General features: G+C 36.7%; 1 protein-coding gene across 2 annotated transcripts in view; it reads right to left on the bottom strand.

Moving 5' to 3' along the window:
* The window catches only part of LOC120469136 (neural-cadherin), a 283986-nt gene that overhangs the window by 16343 nt on the left and 241774 nt on the right, over nt 1-25869 (bottom strand). The window contains exons 24-29 of one of the 2 annotated variants that reach the window (XM_039657904.2): nt 14602-14729; nt 11983-12110; nt 11500-11623; nt 7957-8137; nt 7418-7584; nt 2441-2705 (exon numbers count right to left, since the gene is read on the bottom strand). In XM_039657904.2, the coding sequence (XP_039513838.2) occupies nt 2441-2705; nt 7418-7584; nt 7957-8137; nt 11500-11623; nt 11983-12110; nt 14602-14729 (993 nt within the window). Of the gene's footprint in view, nt 1-2440; nt 2706-7417; nt 7585-7956; nt 8138-11499; nt 11624-11982; nt 12111-14601; nt 14730-25869 lie in introns of those variants that run through there. The other variant, XM_089129359.1, reaches the window with a different exon arrangement.

The following is a 25869-nucleotide window of genomic DNA, read 5'->3' as shown; positions in this document are numbered from 1 at the left end:
CAGACCCCGCCCAAATCGGCACGTGACTCCTCACTCTCAATATGACGCCCTAGGATGAGAATGCGTTGCCAATAGGCTTTATGCACAACTTACTTCCGCATTCTCTGTAAAACAGGTCGCATTGCTTCCGGTCCAGGTCTTTTGTATGTGCTTCATGAAATTTTTCGCGGTTTTACTCAAGATAACTTAAAAGGAGCGAGCAAAGATTAGCATAACCAATATCCCTCACATGTGCAGATTGATGTTTAAACGTTTTATATTTTTTTTATTCTTCACAGTAACGTTTAGATATTTAAATGGAATAAAACAGTAACAAATAAAACAATAAAACCAATAACAAAGTGAACTAGTTAGGTTAGCTGATTACCTTAAATATCCATAGATATCGTAGTCAGTTCTTACGGCCGTTAACACTTTCTCTGACAAGCGGATACGATGAGACCCGTTTTCCGGTTTGGTCACGTGACACACGGCAGAAAGCCTATACAATCTCTAGAATCGGCTGCAGGGCGGGAAAAAAATGCCTGAAGAAGGACAGCAGCATCCCGAGGATGGAGAACATGAGAGAGAGATGGCATTGGAGACTATGTATGTAATGTAGGCTATTATGTATGTAAGACAGAGATTATGTATTTATTTATGCTAATATCTGTGTAATTCATGTTTATTTAGCCTGCCTCTGCCATCCAGACCGACCGCCTGTTGACAGGTATGCGTCTCCTGTCCTTCTCCATCATAACCATATCCAGAGATTTACCATTACGTACATTATAAAACAATGTGAATCATAGCACAGTCAAACTATACAAAGCTGTTCAAAAATCTGGGGTTAGTAATTTTTTTTTTATTGTTATTTGAAAGAAATTTTTACTTTTATTTAGGATACATTAAATTGAGCAAAAGTGCTAATAAATAAAAGTATAATTAGTGATGCAGCGCTAACGATATCAGTATCAGTACTGGGCCTGATACCGCGCTCATGTACTCATACTCATTAAAAATGCTCAGATACCAACAACCGTGTTCAGTACAGTGCATGTGACAAAGAAACACTGACAACAGAGCAAACAGAGAGCAGGATGGATATATTAGAGAAGGATGTCTATGAAGTGAATATATGAAATTAATAGAATTTTTAACAAATTAAATATTTACACCTACGTATATAGCTGGTGTGTATGAGCTGATAAATGAAATGCACCGAGTGACACAGAAGCGCTACCTTGTAGAGCACACCTTTTGCATAGACATCGCTGGAATGTTTGAAGTTTGGTCATATATGGTAATAGCAAAGAAAGTAAAATGAGGAGCATATTACTAACGTTATCTGATGATAAAGCATGCTATTAAATGCTGATCAATTAATTAAAACTAAATATGTGCAAGTAATAACATACCAATAATTTGTCTTTGCGCAAACACCCGAAGCGCACATATTGCACAGACAGGATTGCAATTTGCCTTGAAGTTCTCTTTTATGTCTTGTGTTTGAAAGGACAAATTCACACAAAGTTATGCCAAAATTGCTGCACAGGCAAGTATCCTTGTGAAACAAAGTCGGTTTTGTCTGAATGTAAACAGTTGAAAAGAAAACGCATGTGACAGTGCAGTGGAACCATGCAGATGTTACAGTGACAGCAGACTAATAAACCTACTGCTCTCTTTGTCCTCAATATTCATCAAACAACAAAAGACAAGAGGAAATCACTCACAGCTCTTGACTGGTTAAGCCCTGCTGGAGTATCTCTAAATATTCACTTGTGCTATTAAATTCAAGATAAAATTCGATAGAGCAATAATATGAACAGTGTTCCTACAATACATTTTAACAGGCATAATTAGGAATGACAATAACTAAAATAAAGGAAATGTCTATTTGATTCATATTCTTTTGGTTTCCCTGCCCAATATTTAAAATATATATATATATATATATATAAATGCAATGAAAATGCAGGTATCGGTAATGTATCGGCAAGTGCTAAAACTAAAAGTATCGTATCGGACTCGTTTCCCGGTGCATCCCTATATTACTTATGTTACTAAATATATCCATTTCAAATAAATGCTGTTTCCACAAAAATATTAAGCAGCACAACTATTTTTAACACTGATAATAATAATTCAGCATATTACAATAATTTATGAAGGATCATGTGACACTGAAGACTGGAGTAATGATGCTGATCACAGGCATAAATTACATTTTGAGGTATATTCAAATATATACGAGCTGGTTTAAATTGTAATACTATTTCACAATATTACAGTGTTTAAAAAGTAAATGCAGCCTTGGTTAATATAAGGGACTTCTTTCAATAATATTTAAAAAATCTTACCACCCCCTTTGGAATGATAGTGTATACTTATATACTGTAGAAATTGCCTTTTGGGTATTGTGCTCTACCGGTTGAGCTTCAGGAACAGACCTGTACCTCACCTTGGAAGCTCTTGTTGTGTCCTGAAGGGAATGAGTTGCCCAGCATCACCACAGCGGGATCAATAACAATCTCCCGACTGCGACCCAGTGATCCCGTAATCTCTCGCCGCCCTCCACCGCCGTCCAGACGCAGGGTCAATTCGCTGTCGTGCCGATCTAAGTGAATGTCATGCCATTCTCCGTTGTCTAAACGATAAGAGGGCATTGTCAAGTTGAAGTCCCCATCACCGAGGTTGTAGAAGACACTTAACAGACCCTGATAGATCTAAGAAAGTTGGGGGGTTGGGGGGAGAATGTAAAGAAAAGGAGAAAGAAAAGAAGAAAGTCAGCAAATGTTGTCAGCAAAAAAAAAAAAAAAAAAAAAAAAAATGTATAGTTCTGTAGATTATATGAGGAATCAGGAGAAAATATTGAGCTAAAGACAAAGAACAATTGTGAAATTATGAAAATAGTAAAGAGTAAAAGAGCAAAAAAGGCTCAGTAGGGTAAGGAATAGACTCACTGGGGACATCAGACTGGGCCAGAATCGGATAAAACGACTGAGCACTAAGAGAATTAAACATATCAGTCCTTTAATTGGAGACAATGGGAGCAAAAATAAAGTTCAATATGGTGTCAGTGAGGTTTGCCACTATATTCTTCTGTTGCCTCTCAGACTCTCTAGGGGTCGGCTGTGAGACTTTCTTTTACTCTCTCTTCCCCTTTGTGTGTGTTTTATTCTCTTTTTATAGTGATTGCTTATAAATCAAGTGTTTCTAAGGCAAGTTTTATTATTTATGAGGCCATGTAAGATAAAAAAAAAAAGTGTGTAATAAAGTACGGTATAAAAGTAATCAGTTTTGTGCTTTGAATCATTCAACATTCAACAAGCCCTTCACTGTAATGCCTTTGCCTTATTTTTAACAGTCTAATAATAATAATTTAACAGGTGTTTTACTTTACAAGAAAATGTTTACTAGCCATAGCCCCATATTTGGTGGAAAAAAAGGAAAACGCTAGGTTTAACAATGATGTGTATTAGTTTGTGAGACACACCGGCTTGCCAATCTCCTGAAGAGAGCCCCAACCTTCATTTACATTTCAGAGTCTTACTGCATGTGTCCCAGAGAGCATAATTTGCCAGTCTCTATGACATACTGGCTTTCTTGTGAAGGAAAAAAATAGGCCCAATCAATGATGCAAAAGGCAGTGAGGCTCTCTCACAGTTGTATACAGTCGAACAAAAACTGTAAACGGTATACACAAATAAACACGATTAATCTCAAGGAACTTCCTCCTCTCCCACAGCCTACTGAATTTAACCTGAGGTACAGCTCACAAGATAATCTCAAACCAGATTGTTAGAATATTTGCAATATACGCAATAATAGTTAGAATATGCCTGGTAGGTATTAAAGAGAAAGTTCACCCAAAAATGAAAATTCTATCATAATTTACTCATCCTCAAGTTGTTTCAAACCTGTATGAATTTCCTTTTTCTGTTGAACACAAAAAAATATATTTTAAAGAAAGTCTGTAACCAAACAGTTGATGGGCCAGCAATTCCTACTATGGGAGTCAATGGGTGCTTGGGCCTGTCTGATTACCCATATTCCTCAAAATATCTTCTTTTGTGTTCAGAAGAAGAAAGTAATTCATACAGGTTTGGAACAACATGAAAGTGAGAGATAAATTATGACAGAAGTCTCATTTTTGGGTGAAGTATCCCTTTAAAACCTCAAGAACATTCATTTGAATCTGTCCATGGAAAATGTGAGATTTTTTCCCTTATGCCCTAAGATTTACCCAACAAATGACAGTATAGAAGCTCTCTATTTTCCACAGGTGGATGTCAAACGTGCCTCCACGATCCTCATCCTCACCAAATGATCCAGAAACCAATGTCATCTATAGGAGCAGCAGGTAAAGGCATCTGCCCACTTACATGTTTCAGAATTAGAAGCATTTGATCATGGACCATTGGATCTTAAGTGCATAGTATGAAGAATGTTTCACTTCCCTAACCACCTTTTCATATTTTGTTACATGCAAACATTATTATGAGACATCGTTAATCAATGTCATGGCAAAATCTAGGGAATCATTAAATGAATCATTTTTGGTGGTTGGTTATAAAAAGATGTGACATCAGGTATTGAAGCTGAACTGAAGCATTTTCTCAGAGGAGGGAATAAAATATGGCTCAAATTGAATGAGAAAATAATCAGCAGAATAAAAATAAAACGAAATATAAGCTTAAATGGATTTAAAAAAGAGCTTTAAACCAACACACAGTGATGGATCTTCATAAGACATAAGACTTCATAAGGCCTTGTTTTTATAAGTCAACAGCCAACAGGAAAACAACAGTATACAAATATAGTACAAAATGTAGTAGTATATTAAAATATACTCCTAAACTAATGAAAATCAAGATATATCTTATCTTTCTTATCTTAAATCATCCCCTTACTTATTTTACTTTTTCATTAAAGAACTAGGGTTCCCACAGTCTTAGAAAACCGAGATATATGGGGTAGCCTCATTTCGCACAGAGCAATTTCTAGATCTGAAAAAATCTTGCAAATTAACTACATACAGTACTACATATTAAATTATATGGGGATTTTATATAGTGAAGATTGTTATACCAAGCTCTAAAATACTTTATCAGGTAAAAATTGTGAACTGTGAATCATGAACAACTGGAAAGGTGGAGCTGTCTGTCATCAAAACCTTCAATAAAAAAAAAATAAAATACAAAAAACAATGTCATTTTGATCTACCAACATTAAAGTACTGCAAAAACATCCATACTTTGCATCTGGCGCATGTTACCTCAACATGATTTAACGTTTCTCTGTAGAACACTATTTATCAAGTTTAAGTCCACTTTTTATTTTACAACCAGCATCCATCTGAGGCTGCGTATAAGGTTGTTTTCTGGTGTCATGCTTAATATTATTAGATAAAATCAACTCAATAAATCTGTAAACATATTCTGAGTCAGAATCCCATGAATGCACGCAATGATAATCTGCTGCCGCTAATGGACATGAGGCTAAATCTCTTGAGAAGAAATTAGATTATCAAACTATTATTTCCTCCTCATCTGTTGATGACAAGAACACCTTGCTGGAAATGTCTCAGTGAGTTGATGCATCATAATCAGACACAACAGGCAATGCTAAATGGGTATTGGCACATCACATCAATTAGCATTATTGCTAAGGTAATTGAGAGGAGCACAGCAGGAGATTAAGTTTTAATCTTTCACACATGGCACAAAGGCAGAATCAGTTCCTGCACCACTGTAAAGCCTCACAAGAATCACAATATAAACAGGTAATGCAATCTGTAGCCTGCCACTTTAGGGAGATATAAAATGTCTTCTATCTCACAGACACGTCTAATTCATGCCGCAGATAAATCACCCACGTTTTACATGGGAGAGAAAGAGAGCGAAGATAGGGAGAGAAACAAAGCAGCAATCAGCAATCCTACCACATAATCTTAAAGCAGGTGTTGGTAGAAAAAAAAATGAAAACATGAAAAATGAGACAGCCTTGGAGTGAGAGGGTAGACGGCATGCATTCTGCAAGTGTATCAGACGAATCGGGAGACGCATACTAATGCTTCCATGATTAAACACGATCTCGTTGCTCCATTCAAATTCTCACATTGCACCACTGTTGCAACAACGTTTGCGGGATCTGGCAGATGGGCTGCTATTACAGAGCACATCAAGAACAAATAATCTTTATAATCTTGTGGTCAACACTGCTCTTTGCTTTAAGGACGTTTCATGGGCATAAATTTGTGGGGAGACATTAAAAACAGGGAGGGTGTTCAATATTTCTATTATTTTAATATCTAAGTTAATATTAAATTATAAATATCATATTGTTCAAAGTTAATTCAGATTTATTCTTAAAGCTACAATATGTAAGATTTTTGTATTAAAATATCCAAAAATCACTTGCACATTGTGATATATTTCCTGCAGTTATCCCAAAGATATCCCAAAAATTCCCAAAGATTTTTAGAGAAATTCCAATTTTAAATAATGGCTTGTCCATGTTCACTTGTCGCCTGTCAATGACGTGTTATCCCTGGTTTCCGCTCGAACTGCCTTAGTAATCATGGCGACGGATGTGGACAACTGAGGCACGCTCACGCTGTTGTTGTTTCATTCAAACATTATGGACCATGAAAGCAGACTTTAGGACAAAAGGGGAACTAAAACGAGGATCAATATCAGCGTGACGTTTTTCAAGATGCCAAGAGCTTCGAGGCAAACTTTGACTTGACAGAGACTCCGCTCTTGCATTACTTTATTAGAAGGGTGAGAAAATGCACATAAAACTAATCAATTTTATATATAGCTCAACATGATGAAACGTTAGAATATAGTTAGTATGTTATTCTAATGTTGATCTAGCTTACTGCTAGTCTCATATTGCTAACAAACTAATATAGAATAACATTACATCTTTCAACACACTCAAAAGCAACTTTAACTTTAATGTGAGACCAAGTAAAAGAGCGCTGTGTTACCTCACAAGTTTCATTCATCTAATAAACTGACCTGTGTATTAATTCAGCACTTACAGGTAGTTCAGTAGAATGAAATGTCCTTATTCCTTTATATCCACAGGACCCCCGTGTGGCGCTGATATCTGTCTCTCATTAGCAATCGCATATTGCTACATAACAGTCATGTTAAAAACATCAATGTATTCAGGCATCCATAAACATTATTAGAGTTCCATAATTCTGCTTATGCGTCATCAACCTACGCCTTTGTTATTGTAAGAGGTTAGCGACCCCTAGCGATGAAAAATTGATTTCTTTTAGTTTCTTATAAATTAAATTAACCCCCTATGTTTTGGAAAATAACTAAATTATATTCTAATAGTACATCTCCAGCAGAAATAATATTCAAGGGAACTGAAAGGGTTGAGAGAGGAAAAGAGAGATGATTTCAAAAGCACTAACCTCCAGTTTGAGATATTCATTTTGCTCTTTGGAAAGCAGGCTGAGGATAGAGCTGCTGTGTTTGCGTGTCCGGACCAGGACCTGAATCTGCGTGTGTCTGGCCGGGAGCGTGAAGGCCAGCTGAAAGTGTATGTGACTCCTTCCATCAAAAGAAAACTCCGGGACCTCTGTGAAACACAAATGTGTTCTTCAAATGCAGTCCTTAAAAAGGATTCATAAACACTACAGCGAAAAACACAGTGAGAATATCGCAGGATGCGATTACATAAAGAAGCTCTACAAATTCATAACACTTCTGAATGCGATTTGTGCCAAGATTTAGTGTGCGTGAAAATCCTGCCTGGGTGCTAACACTATCCCTCCTACACAGAGCAATTCAAAGATATTCACTGGCCCACTAAAAATGTTTCCACATCCATTCAGTCATCCTCTTTAGCAATGACTTATCTGCTTTATCTTCAAAGCCTCAGTCTCGCTCACCTCCCACTTATTTAAATAGTAGTTGTCCCAAAGTTTCCAAGCTATGTCTGAGTAATTACCCTTTTCACACTGATGCCCGCTGTACCCAGGTGTGCACTGACAGCTAAAGGAACCCCACTCGCCGTGGCAGCGGCCCCGGGTCCCGCAGGAGGGAAAGCCCATGTTTACACAGCTACTGTCCGTCATCAAACATCCTGGAGCACTGCCAGAGGAGTCGGCCGGTGAACCTAGGTCATAAAACTGAGAAAGAGAGAGTCAAAGTCAAAGTGAGGGCTACAGACAACCTACAGAGGTTATGTAAACACTGAAATAGGACAGAAAGAAAGTGATTCAAAGATTGGGAATATAAATAAGGCAGAACATAATGGTCAGGATAGGCCAATCTGGGGGGCCTTGAGAAGAGATGGAAAAAAGAAAGTTCATTTTATCTTATTTGTGCATTCACCTTTAAACCAGCCTGCCATAATGAATATTACTATGCCAAGCAGGCCAACGCCACTTAAAAAAGCAGGCCTGCAGCGCTCTGTATTAACATAATGGGGGAACCTTGAGGTCTTAAATTCTCTTCACAAGAAAACAACCATGCACCACATTACATCAATTTTTCCTTTCATCCGATGACTCCTATTTATTCATGCCCACTCCTCTTAATGTCATGTAATTGAAGCGGCTGCAGCATGAGTTTAACCTAGTTGCATCCGGAGCACATCTGATTTACTTGCAGATAAATACGCAGAAGGACTGCATTCATTTAGACAGGTTGGTATATTCTCATTTGTCTCCTGATAAAGAAAGAGGTGAAATATCCTGAGCCACAGTGTGGAAAGATTGGACCTAATACAGGCTAACTCTCCCCTTACACAAAGACATGACCAATAGAAAGAAAGCATTTATAATGTTCTCTTATAAAGAGAACATATAAAGACAGGTCATTTACAGTAAACCGACTGATCAATAGTGAAATTCATTCAGTAGTATTATATTCCTGAAAAATGACAGTTGTCCATGGAAACTAAAACTGACCATTAACAAAGTCTGGGGTGAGTATGATATAAATTTTAAAGACATGCATACTTTCATTTATCAAGGATAGTAGCATTCAATAGTCATCTACTGTATTAATGAATAATGAATAATGGCAGTTGTCTATATAGTAACACTATAACTGACCACTTGTTTCCTAAAAAGCTGTGCTCGGTTCCTTCTCTCAAATAAAAGTAAGCTAAAACTAAAATAACTGCACTTCAAATTAATATTTTCATGTATTCAATTATTTGGTAAGTAGTCATGCAACAAGTAGGACAATGTGTAGCCAGCCGCCGGCCATTACCGCAAACCCCTCTGCTAAGATATTTCCTCAGTAGCAATTAATGAGATAATTACTGGCTGACTATACATTGTTCCAGGAAACTTTACTTATAGTCCTGGTGAATGTGTGTTTGCTTCATACTAATCTTTCACATCTAAGCGCTGCCCGTGTTGTCTGCCTGAAACCATCTACACTGCTGTTACCTTTTATTGATTATATATAATTAATAAATCTTAATCTTATATTGATTCAGTTCAAGAATGTTCTTTATGAGTCTGTATTTTACTGAGATGTTTATTCTGGAAGTGTGCTATTAGAGGGTCTGTTTAAGTGTCCTGCAGTTGAGTGGTGAACTATATATACACTATATTTATATAGTTATAGTAATATTTATAGTAATATATATAGCAATATTTTTTATTATATCTATATATGAAGAGTTCAGATGCAAAAGCCTCTAAATGCCATTTGAAATTTTCTTCTTTAATGATGATTTTTATCAAACTTGTATATTTAAGTTCAGTAATTTCACTTAAATAACAATTAATAGGTAATCATCATTGCCATTTAAGTGAAATCACTGAACTTAAATATACAAGCTTTTTAGAAGAACATTTCAAATGGCACTTAGAGGCTTTTGCATCTGAACTCTTCATATATGTATAAGAAAAATAAATATGGTGTGTGTATATACACACTATATTTATATAGTTATAATAATCACACATTTTATCTATTCTAAATGTCTCTTGATTTATTTTTGTCCCCTTATTTTTTCTCATGTAATGCTCATCAACATGGTACAAGTGGATCGGCTTGCATACGCAAGTGTTTTTTTTTATCGAAAACAACATTGGCATGTACTGTGTTTAATTTCACACTATTTTTTGGTGAACACCCCTGCAATGTTGACCTTTTCACTATAAGGTTTAGGGTTGTTTGGATTTAGTAAAGGATTGCACTTTCTTTTTAATGGGATTCATAGCTCAAGTAAACCTGTGTGACCTTTTGAGTAAAATACTGTAGTTCCCTGCATGTAACTCCCAATGGAGAGCAGTAAATGGCATAATATACTTAAATCTTCAAACCACTTTGTCATGCACCCCATCACAATGTGTATTTACCACCAAAAAGCCTACTTAGGACTCTCACGGGTCAACGATAGGGAAAGAGCAATAGGACGTAAAACATCTGAGAAAAGTGTGTGGGCAGAAGAGAGTTTGAAATAGCAATTCTACCTCTGTACTTCATCCTTCCACAGTCTATAACCTGCTCTCCAGTCAAGCTGCTGTAGCCTAAGTGAACCCTTCTATGCTGTTCCTGTGTGCCTGATGACCACTGGTCAAGTGTTTTAGAGTCAAGAATTTTCAGCTGAGTTACGGTGTTAAAATGAGAAACAAACAACCACCCACCATTACAAACCTTGACATCATAACATGGGGCGAGATCACAGATCGGTTAAAAAGACAAGTGGCATGGTCATTTATAATTCAGTTGAAATAACTTTTCTTAGAAAACTAAAATATGACAGCATCTGCAAGCCCTATGAGGTCATGGTTGCTTGTCCATATAGGGGCAGCATAAAAATATACTGAATTTTCTACTCATCAGAATTCTGGAAAAACAAAAAAGTATAATGTTTACACAAAACTATTAAGCAGTAAAACTTTTTTCAACATTGATAAGAAATGTTTCTTGAGCGCCAAATCAGCAGAACATTCATTTCTTTTTTCAACATATATGTAAAAAAACTGCCATTCAAATTTAAATGACTGCGTCATAGTAAGGCTCAATATCAGGTCTGCAACTTCATCAAGCTCCATCAAATTTCTCAATTTGAAAGATACTTGGAAGGCAGTCTCGGTTGCACTCATTCCATTTCACAAAAAGCAATTAGCGGAGCTTGTCCAATGAAAGAGCTTGTCCTATGAAAGATTGTACTGGTCTAGGAGTCGCAGTCTTACTAGGATGCAGCCACTGGTCTTTGAATTATTAACTATATTGTTCGCTAAAAAAATGGAGTCATTCAGTAACACAGCTGTATGTTGCTCAGACATGGCAGCTTTTCTGCTGTGGCTTTATTTTGAACGATTTGAACTATTTTTCCTAGAGCAAAAACAGTCAATATTGCATCTAAATTCTCTTCAAAAGGTCACTTAATATTACTTCATGCTACTTGTTTATTGAACTGTTGTTTATAATCAATGTCACATTTGCAATCGTTCAAAAAAGATGGAAAACGACACTCTTAGTCCCTTTCATTTTCCCTTCAAAAAAATCAAGAAAACCTCACCTTGCTGTCCACAATGAGGTTTCGGATACAGCCAGTGAAGTGCTTGTGTTGAAGTTGTGGGTAAATATATGGAAGGTTCTCATTCACTCCTCCTAGCTGAAGCACTTGAGTCATATTCAGATGCCTGAAAGCACATCAGAAGGGACCCTTGCCATTAATGTGCTGTATGTTATGGAGAGGTAATTTTCCTCTAGAGATTAACTCCGATAATTCATTTGACCTTTTATATTGAGACCTTTGTTTGACTATCAATATTTCAAGATGTTATTGAGTTCATAATTGGAATAAGGCTCTTATGTACAGTGAGAAAGTGGAAGCTAATGATTGTTTCATTAACTGGTGCTCTGTGTCATGGTATCATGGTGGGGGAATGGCCTCTTTGTCACTATAACTTCACCGGTTCATCAGGGCGACATTTTTAACAATTTAAACAAAATTAAGTTGGTGTGAAAAGAGAAATATAAAGGAAGAGAAGAGCTTTACTTGTCCATATTCGGTGTAATGCCAGTAACTTCACAGGAAGTGTGGTCTTCAGTAGTTAGCCAGCTGCCCACTCCCTCCATCTCCATGATAGTGGCTCCCGCACAGCGGTCAAGTGTAAAACGCACCTCCTGGGAACAAACGTGTGGAAGAAAGGAACCTTTATTAACGCACAAATGTAGGAATTTGACCTCCATGAAACACCACAATCAAATGGCGGCATATTAAACGTTCTGAGACTGAACATGTTTTTATGTAGCACCAATGATATAAACTAATAAGAATAATAATTTTGAAACAAACCACTTATTTTCCTTTTAAACGTATTTAAGATATTGAATCTGTATTGAAGTTTTTACCACAAACTTAGCGTAGAAATATGCTAATGTTATTTCTGTTTGGGTTCAATTTAACGGCGCAAAAACACTGCTGAAAAATACAATGCAAATTAATCAATTGTGAAAATAGATACTTAGTGTACAGCAGTCAGACACATTTACAATGCAACGATTATTTTCATGTTTTTCTTTAGCTGTGGTCTCCAAGATGTAGCATTTTTCAAGGATGATGTTTGAGTTGTATGATCAAGTTAAAACTTTGTTTATAAAAATACTTACACAAATTTGGAAAAGTATCAGCCAGATACATCGATGTTAGGAACATATTTCTAGCTAATAAAACATCCGGTAACACTTTATTTCGATAGTCCTCTTAAGACATTCTGCTATAGTGTAACTGCTTAATATTTACTAACACTTTTTTTTTTTGATGGTCCCCCAACATATTTTCTCGATGCCTTAATACAATTTTTAATCAAAGTTTTAGTGAAATGGACTTTCAATCATACACTTAAATCATACACAGTTGTTTAGTGTAGAATTTAAGGGGATGATTGACAATCCATTTCACAAAAAAAAAAAAAAAAATAAGAATCACACACTTTCAGACTTTACAGTGACTCTGAATCAGTGGCAGAAAGAGTACACAGCTTTATTACTTGAGTAAAAGTAGATACCCCTTGCTAAATTTTACTCAAGTACAAGTAAAGTACTACAGTCAGATGTATATTTAAGTAAAAGTACTGAAGTACTTGTTTTTAAAAGTATTTGAGTATCAAGAGTACATTTTATAAATATTGCATTACTACTGCCACAGTGCTTACATGGAGTTATGAAAAATATTAATGTTAATACCTTGGGTAATGTAAAAAGAATTGGAAGTAAAATCAAGTCATTTTCATGTTTTTACCCAATGCGTTCTCATCCCAAAGCGCCATATAGGACGCTTTTGCAAAAGCGTAAATATCCAACGCACATGGCACCCTTTAACGTCAAATGAGACGCTTCGGTTAATGGTTAAGTTTAGGTATGGTGTAGGGTAAGGGTTAGACCACTAGGGGGCGCCTTCTGCCCAAATATATCTGCGTCTCATTTCACGTTAAAGGGTGCCATGTGCGTTGGATATTTACGCTTTTGCAAAAGCGTCTTATATGGCGCTTTGGGATGAGAATGGGCTCTTTTACCATTGCTTTATTTAACATTTAAAAAATTTCAGAAAATTCAGAAAGCTGAAATAGTCTAGCGAGGTGGTTTGTTCAAGGGAAGGACCTGCTGTGTCTTCATCCATTGTTTCATTCATAGTTTCATGAATGAAACAATGGAATAATTTTTTTTTTTTTTTAATGGATAAAAATGTAGTGGAGTAAAGAGTACAATATTTCGCTCTCAAATGTACTGAATGTCATGAGTACTCCCCAAAAATGATACTCGAGTAAAGTACAGATTCCTCAAAATTGTACTTACTGTCCTCAAGTAAATATACTACATTGCTGTCTCCGGCTCTGCTCTGAACACAACAAACTTGTACAGTTTTAGGAGATGTATGACAAATAAAAAACAACATGTTCTAAAGTTGGCTAAAAATATCACACATATAAAATCTGAGTCAGTGACATTTATAAACTCGCTCAGACTTTCTGCAACTAGCATAGACTCATCCAGACTAAATAGGGTCAAAAATCTGGGCAAAAGTCATCAAAAGTTTCCAGCTTTTAAATGTCTTCGAGAGATTATTACATTTATTTTTCTTGTACAGACACTTAAATCACCAAGTCTTCACACCAACATTTTTAACTCTGGAAGAAGACAAACTTCACACTCTTTCTCCACTGTCTGTGGAGGCTAAAGCCTCAGGCACGGTATTATTGAGCACATAGCATGTCAAGAAGCTAAAAAGTCCCAACTTGCAATGTTCCCTTTACACCCAGCAGGATGCTTATACATCCTGTTTGCATTGAACAATAAGGATTATAGGGCAAATTCCACCCCAGGACAAGCTAGCACTACTACACCGACTAGCAGCAACGACAAAGAAGCCTTTGGATCCGAAACAGTGCTGGCAACACTAAATACAATACAAATTAGCACACTAAACAATGTTTGGTATTAAGTAAACCCAGCTAACAGCCTCTGGGCTGTGAAGATGGTTTCAGACCAGATAGTAAGACTTTGAGGTCTTGTACAGAAGTACTGAGGTGTATTATTGGAAAAAGCTGCCGAGGAGAGACGGGCCGCCGCTCGATTAAACACGGCAGTCAGTCGCTTGCTAACGGTGAAGGCTTACTTTGCTGTTGCTCCTCACGTCCAGCCTGTGCCACCTCCTGTCCGCTACATTCACGTTGCCCGGCAACTGCAGGACCAATGTACCAGAGCCGTGGTTAATTTTCAGGGTGGGGGTGCCGTCAATCAGTTCTGAGAGAGAGACAGAGAGAACAACATAGTTGGACTGTTAAAATGAGGAGGATGGTTATAAAAACTCAACCTTGAACACACACACACACTGCCTAAAAACTACCAAGTAAAAGTGTTTTATAAGTTCAACTAGCAGCAGGCTTTTGACTAACAAATGTATCACGTAAACTCGCGCTTTGTTTCACATTACAGGGTCAAGTAAGCGCTGCAGAGCCTTTCGTAATTACGATTATATTATCCTCTGGCATAATAGGAAAAACATATTATGGAAAGTTCTTCTTTTTGTCTGAGTTAGTCGATTGGCAAATTAAAAATTAATGAAGCCAGGAAGACTCCCCTAAGCATCGTACATTCTGAGTATGAACATACAGTACAGGCAGAAATGTCTTCAACTAATTTCCCATTTATCAGCAGGATCTTTGCTGTTAAATAAGCCCACCATGCCTATTTTGGCAGTTTCGTTTCGTTTGTCTCACCAACCTGCTTTCCGGAAACAGTGTCTTTCAATTTTCCCTCTATTTTCTTATTTTTCATCCTCTTGAGTTCTCCCTTTGATGCACTCTTTTCATTCCTGTAAATAACATGCACTTCCTCTCAGCTCGGCTATGTTGGACTCACCATTTGCAGACCATGAAAGTGAACTTTCGTTGGTTACAGTGTTTTTTTCTTTATACTGTATGAGAGGATAATGTATAAGATGAACTGCAATTAAGCAACACTAGACACTTCTCAAAACACGTGTACCTACTTCATTAGCTTAAATCAAATGATTGACTCTCCAGACATATTGTCCTGACTAATTCCCTCACACCGTCATTAAAACTAGCTGATTTATGCTGTCCATCTGTGCTTATTCTCGCTGTCACTCTGTTTCTCCTATTATTTCTTGCACGGAGTGTTTCAGCAAGTGAATGTCTTCCATCATGATCCCCTGCAAGGTTTAACCTATTCAAGCGTCTCATGAGTGCTGAGGGACTTTGACTTTCTTGCAGTTGAGGGGGAGTTTGGTTAGCACAGGCTGTGAGACAAATAGAACAATAATGCAAATAATGGCTCAGAAGTACTGTTTAATAAAATTGCTCGGTACTTTGCAGGTGTTAGTTAAGTGGGTATTACTCTGGTTAGCCACTGTTTAATATATGTTAAACAAGACTTTTTGGTGTATAACCCATTAACGAGATAACTCCTCAATTTAATTTTGATAAAATTCAGCTTTCTCTCTCAAACTTTGGTATAATACTCCCACATTTAATTAATCAATTTTTCAAATTATTTTTAAAATCTACTACTTATCTTTAAATGGTGTAAATGAATGCTTTATGAATGGAATACATTTATTGTGATAATCAAATTTACATGTTCACAATATTTACCTTGTCACCATTTAGTTAAGTGTTTGAACTCAAAAAGGTACACAAACAGGAAATAACAAATGAAGAAGTACATAAAACGCCGGCTTTACAACTCTAAATGCATGACAGTGAGTTTGTTTGCGCTTGAGTGAATTAACCTCAATTGTAACCAATATCAGTCTATGCACTGTCATGTTGTGCACTTTTTTGTGTAAAAACAAAAGTACATGGAAAGTGTTATAACCCTCCCGGTTGGCTCGCCATAATGTTTTATTTCCAAATAGAAATTATAAATCCCCAAAAATGTCCTTTATTGACTCATGATTCACACAGCTGAATGAAATAAACTTTATAAACTCTACAGAGTTTCTGAAACTGTTTCTATCTTGGCGGTGTCTCCAAGCTAACTCCCGATGGTATCAGAATGTTGAGCTGGTGATACCAGTGAACATGCTGGGTGTGGAGCAGTGCTGCTGTAATCTGGGCTGAGAAGCCCTTTTTAGAGGGAAGCCCCAGAGAAAAGACAACTGCTCCCCTACACTGATTCTGTAACCAATCCTGTCCCAGACATGAAGCTGCCGACTAAGAGCAAGACCATGTCTTCTCTGGCTGACATGACATTTTAGGTAGAGTGCAGATGAAGTAGGATTGAGAAAGGAAGGGCAACAGCAGTGAAAATGAGAGATAGAAAAGTTACAAGTCTAGGGCTGGTATTGATTTGAAAGGACTGAAAATAGGGGAAGTAATGAATGTGTCACTGTAAGACAGACGGAAGAGGAAGTGACTATTGGAAGTTTGTAAAGGCCATGACACACCAAACCATCATCAAAGAACTAGTGGTAATGAAAGCTGACTATGTTGTTGGCTCTCGTCCCATGCCTCTAGGCCAAAAAGTTGTGCTCGAACACAATGTTAAGACTATAGCCAACGACCAACTAGCAGTTTCGCACTAGCGTGAGAGGAAATGACAATCATAAGAGCAGGGTGGCCATAACCAAGATGTCAGGGCGCCTTAAAATCTTTCCAAACGAGGAGCATAGACGATAAAGTCTAAACAGGAAAACACTTCACGTTTCGGTCACATGTGACCTTTCTCAATTCCTAGTAGCCTATAGTCATAATTCAAAAGTGGAAACAAAATTAGGACTGCATACTTTTTTACCCCTAAGCAAAAAAACAAAAACAAAAAAAAGAATGCGAGTATATCGGTACCTTAACCATTTTGAATATGAATCATTCCATACAGCTGTGTCGAGTATATTGGAATGCTCAGGTAAGAGGAGGTAAAATTAGAACCAACTTCTCTGTGTTCCCTCTTGACTTCATCGTTTGCTCGCTTTCATCACTTTCACTTTTCTTCTCTTGGAATGGTTTGCTTTACAGCCAAACAGAGTTCCCGACGGAGTGTAACTTGTACCAATAGTGCGGAACACACCACAAAAACTGAGCTAACAGACACTCAACAATGTCCTGGCGTTGGTTGATAACCGACCACCAGCTTGGTGTGTCACAGCCTTAACATTCAGATGAAAATCAGGAAGAGAGAGAGAGGAACAGACAAAATAGGGTGAGGGGGAAACATGGTTTGATCTGGACCTCTGGCCAGCACTTTCAGTGGTACATATGTAAATGTCATATACAGGGAACACCTGTATATGTAATTAGGCTGCAACATGTTTTTGCTCTTAGAAACGTTCCCTCGGCAGTCACAGGGGGTCGTCTGTGCTCTCTGCTCCTCATCCCTAATTCATACTGGTCTCCCTGCAACATCACTGCACATTAATCCCTCTGTCAGCAGGAGGGAAGATAAAGGGAGGCCAACCTCCTCCCCTCGGATTCCCTCAAATGCATTTTCACTTTAAGCATAAGAAATGGCTTCTCTTTGTGTCCCAAAGGACGAGCAAGAGGGCCGATGGCTTATGGACCCTGAAAACCCCACCCAGTGGCCCTCACATCAGGGGCTTAGGAAATGAGCTGAAATATTGTAAGTTGAAAGGGATATTTGAGAACTGCTGTGGCATGATGAGTCTGAGAGGGTTCACTGTGAAGCAGGTTTCTGCAAATTGACCATAATGCACACATCACACTCTGGGTGTAACTGTATCTCTGTGCTCGCTTTCATCTGCCAGACGCTCATCGTGTGTATGCGTGTGTGTGTGTGTGTGTGTGCGTGTGTGTGTGTGTGTGTGTGTGTGTGTGTGTGTAAAAGCTCACAAACACTTTCATAAACACTTCACAGTTCCTAAAATATTTTTACGCCATTTTTATTGACTGATAATAAAAATAGGCTAAAACAAATGTTTTACTTCATATTACCTATCTTTCATGGATTCTCCCAGATATTGATTATTTTACACACACAGGTTATATATATGAAGAGTTCAGATGCAAAAGCCTCTTAAGTGCCATTTGAAATTTTCTTCTCAAATGGTCATTTTTATCAAGATTATATATTCAAGTTCAGTAATTTCACTTAAATGACAATTAATAGGTAATCCACATTGCAATTTAAGTGAAATTACTGAACTTAAATATACAAGCTTGATAAAAATGATCATTCTAGAAGAAAATTTCAAATGGCACTTAGAGGCTTTTGCATCTGAACTCTTCATATATATATATATATATATATATATATATATATATATTCATAAAGGTTCATAAATGCTTCTCATGTTTGGAAAGATGTTTGACGAGTGTTTCTTTTTCAAATGCAAGTGACTCAAACTCACAGTGCTGGATGGAACAGCGTTTACAGAGCCATACATCAAAAAACCTTTGCGATTTCATAATCACGATAAGCCAAAACGGTTACAATTTTCTGGAAATTGAGATTAATCATGCAGCCCTAATATATATTAAAAAATAATGTATTCCTGCAATGGCAAAGCTAAATTTTCAGAAGCCATTATACTCAAGAAACAATTCTATTACAAATTCAAAAAACTGTTGTTCTTTATGACAATAAGGTGGTCATAACGCCCTCATTCAATACTAATATAGGAGTTTTTATACTGTGTGTGTGTGTGTGTGTGTGTGTGTGTGTGTGTGTGTGTGTGTGTGTATGAAGAGTTCAGATGCAAAAGCCTCTAAATGACATTTGAAATTTTCTTCTTTAATGATGATTTGTATCAAACTAGTATATTTAAGTTAAGTAATTTCACTTAAATAGCAATTAATAGGTTATTATCATTGCCATTTAAGTGAAATCACTGAACTTAAATATACAAGCTTGATAAAAATGATCATTCTAGAAGAAAATTTCAAATGGCATTTAGAGGCTTTTGCATCTGAACTCTTCATATATATATATATATATATATATATATATATATATATATATATATATATCCTATATATCCTATATATAACTCCTAAATATTGAATGAGGGCTATAATAAATTTTGTAAAAATGTACATACAGTATATCTACGCATTTTAAGCTTCTCTATAGGAAACGGACATACGAATCCACTTTGGATAATAATATATGAATAAATTCTACAGGATGTATTACCTTTACATCCTTGACAAGACTAAGAAATTAATCAAGTACACCATCTATTCACAAAAGGCATGTTTCTCAATGTCCCTGAATATCACCTACAGCCAGAAGTCTTTTCAGTCATGGATAAATTACCTCATGAGTCTTCTTATCATTCAATACGTATACTTAATCAAATAAATTAGATTTGTCAGTCTAATTTGTCTACTGATTTGACATGCTCACCCCTCAAATCTTTGTCTAACCTTGAAAGAGACTGTAACCACCAATAAAACCAATGTGACAAAGACTTCAAGCATGTTTCCGTGCCCATTTCCACCAATGAAAATAATTTGAGGAGGTCAGAGGTCGTGTAAAGAAAATGAATCTGGGTTGTAATGAGAAGTAATTCATGCTAGACGGTTTCTCTTTAAAGGGGTGGTTTAATGTTGTTTCTTTGTTTGTTTTGTTTGCATGATTGTGTTTATGGGGTGCAATATAACATGTATTCATGGTTTTCCTTTTTTTAATAGTCTTATTTTTCATAAATTTCACCTTTATTGTAAGCCGTTTCTCCTCTGTCCTTTGAACCATAGACATAATATATACATAGACGCCCTATTGGCCGCTTTGGAACGTTGCTGCGATACGTCAACGGGTCCGCCATTTTGCGGAGGTCAAGACTGCATTGTAATTAAATGTAAGTAAACGGGTGAGCTGCATTTTTCTGGATAAAAACGTTCTTGGATAAGAATGGTGAAGATCCCCATACTGAGATATTTAAGTTTGCTCATTGTGGAAAAAGCATTTTATGTGATTGACCAGATTTTAGCAATAACATTGATAACTGATGGATCATTTATGATAATATGTTGTGGTACAACTGGGCATGCAGTGCAATGCAAATAGTAATTATAACATAAAGTGAAAAGTACTAGTAAATAGTTTAGTCAATAAAATAAACAAATAGTATACAGCAAATAAAATGGTAATGAATACATGTAAAAATATTGATAATAGTTTATTAATAATTCTATAATAATAGCAATAGAATAAGACATTTCAACTACAGAATAAACACACACAAAAATATATATTTAATATTTAGCTCTTTGTGCTAAATTTCAGTTTTATTGATCAGTAATAGGCTAGCCATTATCATCAGAAACAGAAACTTCAGTCAAACATACAATGTTAAAATAGCCTAAATATAAAGTTATGAAACTTTACTTTGTCTTCAGCCAAAACTATTTACCAGGGAACCATTTATAGATTAATGAGACCAAAGATAAACACAAATTATACGAATTATATCTCATGTTTAACCTCTAGACTAGAGACATCCGAGCCAGCGGCAACCGTCAGAAGCACTGACCGTGGTACGGCTGTTCCAGGCGGGGGAGATGAGCGCTGGGCGGGGGCGCAGCAACTCCGAAAACTTCAGATCAAATTTTAAAATAGGCTCTATCTTTATAAATAAACCACATATTTGAGCTTTAAACAACTACATTGTCGACTGAAAAACTATTAAAACTACATTGCGTGACACAATAACAGTAGTATTCAATCTCTAAACGTTACTTGCTAATTAAATCATGACCAAATACAACCAAAAACAAACGTTCAGTCTTGCTTGTGAAAGGTACTTCCTCGAAAGCTGTTTTCAGTTGTGTGGCGATTTTTACAGCCCCAAGCAGCGCACAAAACAGGCATTTTTCTCAATTCCCGGTATGAGAGGTATGGGAAAGTTGATCTCCCCAATATGGCGGCGCCGTTGACGTACGCTCCAGCGGCCAATAGGGCGTCTATGTATATATTATGTCTATGCTTTGAACGACTGGTTGACTTCCTGAGTCTATGAAACCACTCCCTCAGAAACAGGCAGTGGGCTCAGATTGGTTTGGGCCAGTGTGTTGTGATTGGCTAAACTGTAGCTCACGTTGTCCGGAAGGTTCACGCCCATTTACCTTTACGGGCAAAACGTGCATGTGCCCCGGTCCAAATGTAAATAATGGTGTCGATACTGCAGTATCAGTATGAGCCAGAATCAAACCCAGAAAGCAGCGATTAAGAGAGGCAAGCAGAACCTCACCACACACGGCTGTAACAAAACGTTTCTGAATGGTAATTTGCCTATTGTTTTTTTTTTTTTTTTAACTTTATACACGTTTGTTTTTGCGATAGCATTGAACTGACTGGCTACTAACGTTATGCACAAACAGCGTTGGTATTGGTTTACGTTCTTGATCAAATCGAATATAACGTCATAAAGTATATATTCATGAAAAATACATTTACAACATTTACTTATACAAAATTCAGGTCCATAATATTTGTACGCGTTTGTCGTAGACACAAAATAGCATTCTAGTGGCTATAAAGTCAGCGCTGGCATTTGATAAAACTAAAACACAAGGCTACATCTGAAATTATACATGAAGAGTTCAGATGCAAAAGCCTCTAAATGCCATTTGAAATTTTCCTCTTTAATGATGATTTTTACCAAACTTGTATGTTTAAGTTCAGTAATTTCACTTAAATGGCAATGATAATTACCTATTAATTGTTATTTAAGTGAAATTACTGAACTTAAATATACAAGTTTGATAAAAATCATCATTAAAGAAGAAAATTTCAAATGGCATTTAGAGGCTTTTGCATCTGAACTCTTCACATGCAAATCCATTTAAAATGATTAAGTCTTAGCCTACTTACAGGTTGTGGCCCAACAACTGCTGCCTCTGGTTTTAAAGTTGGAACTGCTTCATGTTTTAGTAACAGTTTCTTGTTGAATCCGGCATTGAATTTGTGGAGATTCTGGAAGCTGTCTTCCGTAAATGCGCAGCACAGACAGCTAAATTACAATCATCATTTTCAGGAACATAATCAAACATAAATTATATCCATTGTTGACAAAGTACAGTGGCCGTGGGAAGCTCGAACACAAAATACATGACAGCTGGGTGAACACAACACACTCGACGAGCCGCAGAAATATGGCCATGCTCTTTTTTGCATTTTCCGGAGGGAGGGGTTGATGTAAATGTATGGGTTAGTGACGTCTAAAATCCAGCTGTAGTCCCAATCGAGACGTTTTTGTAGGCATTAAACTTCCTGATTTTTAAAAGACGATAACTCTGCATACATTGAACTTTCAGCAACTGTTCATGTACCAACAGCAACGTTACTCTTTAAAATGAAAAAAAGTGAAATCACAATCAACCCCCCTTTAATACAAATGACACAAGTGAATTTCATGTTTGGTGCTTGTTTTATAATGTGAATGCCTTAAGCGCATCAACGGATGAGTGAATCACCCATATATACACGTGCCTTAATAATAATACACATGGTTTATAAGGCAATATATATATATATATATATATATATATATATATATATATATATATATATATATATATTAGAGGTGTAACGGTACACAAAAATCACGGTTCGGTACGTTTTCGATACAGCAAAAAGAAAGAAATGCCAGAGAAATTTCCTATTTGTTTAAAGAAAAAATATTTTTAAATAAGTGTGAGTTTTCCTAGATCTTGAAACTTTCAGGTTTTTAAATGGGGGTCATCTTTGAAGGATGAACAAATAATGTTTTGGTCATTACATTAAAAATAACATTTAAATATATATTTATTTATATAATATTTGAATTTTGAAGTGCTGGAAAAAGATGTGTGAAGTACTTGAAAGCATTTCACCATTCCAGCCAAACTGGTTCCAGTTAGTGTTACTATATTAAATCCATGGTGAATGTTGCTGGTCTGTGGACGAAAGTATTACTAGTTCATTCATGGCACAATGTTTCTCCTGGTTTCCATGACAGCGCTGTTTGATCTAAAAGAGATCTACGGTTAATAACGGAGAAATGTGAATGCTTCTCACTAGATCTCGCAGCGATGTTATTACCTCAGTGGCGAATTCAAATGTTTTCTTTACCGGATCTCTCAGCGCTGTGTAACAGTGTTGCTTGATCGAGATCGGCTCGCGCTGCACAGATGTTGCTGGTCTGAACTAATAAACGATCCGTGAAGCACATAACGAGCAGTGTTAGCGCAGTTTCGTTCTGCTTTCATTACGCTTGCCATTTGATGTTGCGCAACGTTGTGTTGGCCGCGTCAGCACGAATTTTGCCGGCAGGAAAAATGGTCCAAGCAATCGTTCGGTTTGTATGCGTACCGAACCGGAAGCCTCGAACCGAAACGGTTCAATACGAATACATTGCTCTTACAGCAATGTTCAACTCACCTCAAACCAATCAAAGCAAAACAAATACTAACTTCTTGAACTTGGACATGTTGCAAAGGTTGTGAGTTGCTTTCCAGGCAATCAATAGATGCACAATCTATTCATAAACAATCCAGAAGTACTAATACTCACACAGACACACACAAATGATCTTCTGCACACAGGGATGTGTGTGGGAGGCCCTGGGTGTGTTTCCACTATGCAACTGCATTGTATTATCAGTGTCATAAGTGTCTTTAATAAGAAGAGCAGAGGCGTAAAACTGGCAGGCAGCAGGCCAATGATAAGGTTTAATAGGCCACAGTGAAGAACAGCAGTAAGTAATAAGGTCTGATCGAGTGAAGGCGAGGAGGACTGGAGAGAGGGAGTAATGTACAGAGACTCACACTGTGACTTCACTTGTTCTGCTGTCCTCCACACTGCCATTCATCATTATTCATCGCCTGTTTTCTTTCTTTGTTCCACCATTCCGTTCTCACTCCATTTTCGTCTCTCACCCAGACAGGAACTTCTTTCTCCACTTAAATCATATCTGAGCTGCGCCCCTTACTGTTCCTCCTCAGCAGTTCCTTCAAATCTGAACCTCTTTTATCTATTTAATCTGGCTCTCTTTCCTTGTCGTCTCTCCACTAGACTCTTTCTCTGTTTCCATTTCTCCTCTTTCTGATTGCCACATGTCATCTCTATACCTATCCAACCTCTCTCTGCACTCCTTTTCTAGTGCTGGTTCTGAAGCCAGTGCCCAGTTTAATTCCAATCCATACATTTCCAAAGCAGAAGATGTGAAGGGAATAACATCTGAGGTGCCACTAAAAATATGCTAACTAGGAACCAAAAATTATTGCTCCAACATGAAAGCTTATTTTTATCAGTTAATTTGTCTTTGGATTATATTTCTCATTGATTTCTGCTCGTTCTAAATCATATAGATAAAGTAGCAAAGATTACACTTATAATAATTCATTAGTGAGAGAGCAATTGCATGTGAATTAATTCTAACTGACAGCATCTCTCTACTAATGGTGATTCTGTTGGTTTTAGTTACTAAGAAATATATGCTAGAAATGTTCAGTTTCTAAGCTATTTTATTGACAAATCGCATGTACTACTGAATGTTTCTGTGTGCGTGATCTGCACCTGATGTGTGATCCAACCAATCAATTTTGAGCACCAGATGGCATAATCAAACATATCTTGTGCAGCGCTCTTACAGTATGCATTTATTTAGTCATTTTAACTGTTAGAACAGGAGTGTAAAAGTGGAATTCAAATATTTTTTTTATCCTGTTGCGCCCTCTATAGGCCATGATCAGTTGGTCGACATCAAGCAATTCGTCAGGGAACTCCCCGACGACACGTCTCCGTTCCCTATACTCAGGGAACGAGGGTTACATACGTAACCGAGACTATAAATCTCTTATAAAGTTTTTTTTGTTTTTTTTTAATAGGCCAATACATTTTATCATACATATTTCAAAGTTAAGGATTCATTATTTTTATATAGCCTCTATTGGAACAAACACTATAACAGTTGATTAGTTTCTTTTTGACAAAACATACTATATATTTAACATATGAGCAGACAAACAAAAGCTTCTTTGATGTCTATTTTCGAATAAAAACTTCATAATCTATCCAAAACTAGTCAAGGAAATGTTGTCATTACAGACACTATTCTATATCACGATTAGAACAAATCTCACTTGGCTATAGCAATATAGTTTGAATGTGTTCATGTAAAAATAACGTTTACTAATGTAGGAGAGAGTGAATGAAAGGCACAGCTGTAGTAACACCAATCATTCATTCATTCACACAGACACGCAATTCATATTTAAACAGTATTTGTTCAGTTTACAGACACAATTCAATAACGTGATAAGAACAAAGGACTTTAATAACTTAGTGCATCAGCTGAATCCGTTGCTCCTCGAAATAAAACTACCAGCACTTCTGAGGTAACTTTTCCATGATTATTAAGATAGAATTATTTCTCACAGCGCAGCAAGACGATGTAAAGTACAAGATTCTTATTAAACTT

The sequence above is a fragment of the Pimephales promelas genome, chromosome 1 (genome assembly GCF_988280905.1).
Source record: "Pimephales promelas chromosome 1, fPimPro1.hap1.1, whole genome shotgun sequence".
Taxonomy (NCBI): domain Eukaryota; kingdom Metazoa; phylum Chordata; class Actinopteri; order Cypriniformes; family Leuciscidae; genus Pimephales; species Pimephales promelas.
The sequence above is the reverse complement of the archived record's forward strand: the minus strand, read 5'-3'. Positions and strand labels throughout refer to the sequence as shown.